At 40.2% G+C, this 5,799-nt stretch overlaps 1 protein-coding gene across 1 annotated transcript; it reads right to left on the bottom strand.

Annotated features, from left to right (window-relative positions):
- Positions 1–2,026: 2,026 nt before the first annotated feature.
- On the bottom strand, positions 2,027–5,238 carry LOC116033182. Its single transcript, XM_031275942.1, has 3 exons — positions 5,175–5,238; positions 3,845–5,062; positions 2,027–2,037 (listed from the first exon to the last, which is right to left on the bottom strand). Exons 1-3 carry the CDS (start codon positions 5,236–5,238, stop codon positions 2,027–2,029), a joined length of 1,293 nt encoding a protein of 430 aa, XP_031131802.1.
- Positions 5,239–5,799: the final 561 nt, after the last annotated feature.

Here is a 5,799-nt window from a genome sequence, read left to right as displayed (position 1 = left end):
ACACCCATACATATGGGTGAATTATGTAAGAAGTTCTTAAAAAGACAAAGCTATGAAGATAGCCAAAATATCTTCATAGGACCTTTGGTTAGTGGGTTGTGCGAGGCTCTAGGATTTGGGGAAGCTCTTTCAAGAGAGGTGGTAGCAACTACGATGAGACCTATGGATAGAGGGATTGCATCCTACTCGGATTGATACCGGATGGTCCTTATGATGATGAGCGTGAAGGAAGAGAAAGAGGACTACAGGAAGCCGTTGAAGAACTCCAACACCGAGTGGATAAGATCGAAATGGAAGTGAGGAGGCTTACCCTTGAGCAACAAGGAGAGGAGCCTTATGATTCGAGAGATTGATGACGTGCACCCTTGTAGTTTTATACTTTGTAGTTTATTGCTTATTTCCGTTATGCACATTTGTTTTCTTTTTAATTCATAGTTTTGTTACGTTATTGTCTTTTGTTTCATTTCAATTTTAGTTCTTTATTTTGCTTAGTAATCCTCTAAATATAGCTAATTCAAATGTGTGAGGAATGTGCTTTGAGTTCATGATGTGCAGGGAATACCAAGGAAAAGGGAGAAGACATATGCACAAAAGTGTAAAGCTTTGAGAACGTAGGGGAGTCTCTTTATCTCCCTTGCTTATTTTCATTACCTATATGCTTTCGTTTTAAAGTGTGGAAACCGGGAGATGGTATAGCATTGCATTTCATGTTTTGAATCATTCATAAAAACATTTTTTTGTGTGATCCTTATAGCCCATAGCACACTTTTAAAGTGTGGAAAGGGGCATGGCTTTTGTTTAGACCTTTGACTTTCCCACCTTGTGTATAATGTGAACATCGAGAACGATGTTCGTTCTAAAGTGTGGAAAGGGAAGCACCGTTGTGCTTAAAAATTTTGATCTACTAAGTGATGCTTAGCGTAGAATTGTGCATATGCTTGAAGTGAATACATTGTTTAATCTATCTTAGAAAATGCGTGCTTTGAAGGAACGTTTGGTTCTCAATTTGGAATTCCCTTGAAAGAAAACTCTTACACACTTTTAAAGTTGTTGATGTTTGCATGCTTGCATGATGTTCACCCTTGATTTAGTTCGGACCATGGTCAAGGAGGTAACGAAGTGGGAGTGTGCACTTGTCAACCCTAGTAAGATAATTTTCACTAAGCCCGGAAATTGAATTTAATTCTTTGTTTTGCTCTCCCGAAGGTGGTGTGTGGGGTTGTGAAGGTGAAGCTTACTATCTTATGTTCAAAAAGAGCCCAAAGAGGCCAAAACCCCAAAAGAGCCAATGAGGCCACCTTAGGAAATGGAAAAAAGTGTCGTCTTGCTAGGACGTTGGGGCAACCATTGCACAGTCTTCGAAAAAGCGTAAAGCTCTACGTGAAGTCGGTTGCCCTGATACAAGGTCTTAGGAGACAAGAAAATGAAAAGAGAGCCATCCCGCCAAGATTCGGGCACCTATTGCACCGTCTTCGAAAAAGCATGGAGATCCATGTGAAGTCGGGTCGCCCGATGAGGTTATCTTGGGGAATGAGAAGAGGAGAGATCTATCCCGTTAGGACCGGGCACCCATTGCACTGTTCTCGAAAAAGCATGGGGCTCCATGTGAGATCGGGTCTCCCGATGGTTGGTTCTAAGGGGTAGTAGAAACCCTTGTAGCCTTTTGTTATTCACCCTAGTATCTAGGGGGCTTGAGGTTATAAGGGCGGTCAAATAGGGTTGGCTTGTGCACATCGGCCCCACTAGTTGGCTCGGCTAGTGGCCCGCTCTAAATGATTGGTGAACCTACTTCTTGGATTGCATGCTTGAAATCGTATGAAAAAAAGAGTAAATTGAAATGAATTGCTTAGCCAAAGGGCTTTTGTTACTTGGGATATTCGTTATTGAGAATCGAGGGTTCATTTGAAGGCATATTTTCATGATAGCATAAAGAGTGTATTGATTTCAAATATGTGCATCATTCTTTTATCTTAGCTTGCTTGCATATCAAAGTTTGTTGCATCCTTTGCACTTATGTGTTGCTTGCTCAAGGATAGCCTGCATGAGGACAAGCAAGACTTAAAGTGTGGAAATTTTGATAAGTGCAAAAGACGCCACCTTTACAAGGTCATTCTAGGATCATCTTGCACACAATTGAAAGCTTTTATGTTTGATTTGGCACTTAATTGCATTAAAATGCTTGTTATTGCCGTTGGACCTCATTCCACACTTGGTTAATCATGTTGTAGGTAAAACGATGTGCAAAAAGGTGGAAAACGGCATGGATTGCGGAGATAGATTCACGGGCCGAAGTTGGAGCATTGAATAGGCCATGGACGCGCGTCCGCCCAGGCGTCCGAAATACAACCCTCTGAAGTTTTGCACAGTAGAACCGAAGTCTGCTGTGGACGCGAGGTGGACGCGGGGTAGACGCCCGCGTCCAAATTCCAGCCCTCTAAAGTTGTGAGCAGACTGCTGTGGACGCACGGTGGACGCGGGGTGGACGCCCGCGTCCAAATTTCAGCCCGCAGAAGTTTGAGAGGTCTGCTGTGGACGCGCAGTGGACGCGCGTCCAGCCGTGCGTCCATCGCGTAAATTATGGAGGTTGGGCGAGATTTAAATGGGGAATGGAGCCATTTTGCAGAGGATCCCAACTCACTTCCATCTTAGTTCAGTTTAGAAAATTCTCTCTCTAGATTGAGGTCAAAATTCCCTACACTTCCACACTTCAATTCCAATTAAATTTCAAGTCAATTAGCTAGATTTGGAGGAGATCTTCCACTTCAACATTGTATTGCTCAAGATTGTTTCAAGATTCCTACTACCACTCAAGTAACATTTCAATTTCTAGTTTTATAATTACATTCTTAGTTTTTGATTTGATTGTTGATTTGATCTTGATTGTTGATTTGATCTTGATTGTTGATTTGATTTTGAATTCTAGTTGCTTTCAATTGTTCTTTTGCAATATTGATTTCAATTCTAAGCATGATTAGCTAAACCTCTTGTGGATTTGGATCAATTGACCTTGCATGTTACCTCTTCAATGCTAAATGTCTTAAATTAGGGTTGAATGATGCTTAATGGATGCTTGATTGTGATTTGGGGTGTTTGTTTGGACTCTAGGCCAACTTGGCCGGTTGCCTTAGAGAATTAGGGTTGGGATCACTCACCTACGAGAGTAGGGAGTGTGTTAGACCTCACCAATCACATTTCCCTCTCACCTTTGAGAAAAGGGAGAGTGGAAGACAAGAAGGCACACAACGTGTTTGATAAAATGCCTCTTTTAGCCTAATAGTTATGAGAGTAACACTATGGTGAGTAAGAGAGTCCTTTGACCACGAGAGTGGCTTTGGTACACGTGACCTTGTCTCTTTTGTGTCCAACGAGTGTTTTCACACCCTAGTCCTATAGGAAATCAAGAGAATACGTGCTTGTTAAGTTGGTCCAAGTCCTCTTTCCACTCATTTGTTTGTCATTCTTTTGCCTTAGTTTCTTTACCTTAGCATGATACACACCTTCTACCTTAGGATTAGCTTTCGAACACTAGGCGCTCTTGTGATTAATTCCTTGCTTACCGACCCCCTCCTTGCTATCCTTTGAGTGCGATACTCGGGAACTTCTTCCCGTTTTAACACCCACTTCTTTCCATCCACCACGAAAACTACTTCATCATCATGTAGGTTCTTCCCACATCTTTTCAACAATTTCTCAATTTCAACTAATGCTTGATTTTTTATTTCATCAACACTGAGGACTAAATCTAAATAATATTAAACAATATATGTTAGAAAAGTATCACCATCTTGGAAATAATAATATTAGACATTAAATAAAATATTAAAGCAAATGGATAAATACATACCTTGGAAGTTCAATATGTTACGTTGTTTGTACAGAATATCATCGGACATATATGTCCAACATTTGTCCCAAACCACTTCCGAACGGCTTAAACAATTTGAGGATAACAATGTTGTGAATAAATTTCTTAACTCTCCTGCAGTTGCCCATTGACTTGCTTCAACAATTCCATCAATATATTCTTTATCGTCTTCCAATAGCCCAAGTGCATAACATGCATCACGGTAATTGTCATACAACACCCCATTGATTGTTCTTAAGTCTTCATAACACGTAGACACTCGGATTACATTCAAAAGACATCTCAAATAGTACATCTCACCACTTCCAGGAGGAACATAAAAAACTCGACTAATTGAGAATCCTCGTTGTCTTGGAACAAATTCCCTTGTTGCTTGTTTCCAAAAGAACTTTGTTGGCATCTCTGCATAAGTTAGTTGCTTTGCTTCAAGGTATTTTTTATAGGCCTCAAGCCAAGTCAGAAACATGCTATGTTTTACCGTATGTCGTTCTACAATGACAACGATTGGAGCATCCTCATCAAAATAAATGCTTTGTTCATTTGGTAGATGAAAATTCAAGAGCTCTACAGGAGGACATCTGTATTGTATTTCAAAACCTAATATCCTCCAAGCAGCTTCGAAAGGTGATACATATCTACAATCGTAATACATTTTGACCTCATCAATAGTTGTCCCAGATTGTTTATCTGTAGCACTTTGATAAAAAGAAGTTGTAACTCGATCGTTGCCTTTGTTTACGTACTTGAATAGATATTTGATAGATTGAGATTGGTTACACCACTCAACATTTATATGAGCACCGTACTTAAGCAAGGGGTAACGGTTGTGTTGAACCACATATCTGTTGTCAAGTTCAACACCAGCCTTCGTGATTGTCCTACCGTTATCTCTACGCCTATATATCGGATACCCATCTTCACCAACAGATGTAACATCTACAAACTTCTTTGGAAAACTCTTAGAGCAACGCCCGTTAGACATGCACGGAGAGTTAGGTCTCACGATACCACATGGTCCATGAATCATAAAGTCACATACTGTATTGTAGTATTTAGGATATGTTTGTTGATTTGGTATTTCAGCAGAGATGATATTATTTATGTCATCGCCGGCGAAATTTTTGTCCTTTGAGTCCAAAAAGAGCAAAATATAAGCATTAGGCAATCCACGGTTTTGGAATTCAATTGTGTATACAACTACAGAAGTGTTGAAAAATATTAGTAAAGTAAATGATAATTATGAAATTTCGTAATACATTATAACAATTCAACAAAAAACAATGAGATGACTTCTTACTACATAACTTACTTGCTCTTACGGTCCCAAATACTTCATTACACCTTAGATCATTAACCAATACATCCAACTTCATTTTAAATACTCGACATACAATATCTGGACGATCTTCTGGTTTCATATTCCTTTTCCCAACAAATCTCATAATCTCAGGCCATTTTCGATTACATGTGAATGTTATAAACAAATTAGGATAGTGACAAGATTGTGAGTATGGGGTGAGGTGTGGATGTGAAGGTGGTAAAACGAAGAGTCAAGACTCCCCGAGTGTCGTGTCTCTCAAGGATGGCGAATGGGAACCGAATTAGGTGTGTTGGCATCTAAGATGTTAAAGGAAAGGAGTTATGGGAATGGCTAAGGGTTGGATTCATTTGTAAGAGGGGGAAGGTTGATAGTGGTTGTGTAAAATAAATAAAAGTAATGTGGAGATTGGGGCTTTAGGCTTTTCCATGTGGTCTATCTTTGGTTGGTTTTGCGAGTGCAAGTCGTGGAATAGACTAGGGAGTTCGTGGCACACTACCAAGTGGCGTCACACTTTGGACTCCCACATCCTCATTCGGTTGGGGCATTTCATCGAACACTTTGTCTACCACTCCTCTCGGATCTCGTCCTTTCGGACTAAGAGCGGAGATGTGGG

This window comes from Ipomoea triloba, chromosome 10 (assembly GCF_003576645.1).
Source record: "Ipomoea triloba cultivar NCNSP0323 chromosome 10, ASM357664v1".
Classification (NCBI taxonomy): domain Eukaryota; kingdom Viridiplantae; phylum Streptophyta; class Magnoliopsida; order Solanales; family Convolvulaceae; genus Ipomoea; species Ipomoea triloba.
Note: the sequence above shows the minus strand (reverse complement) of the source record. Positions and strands in the feature narration are given on the sequence as shown.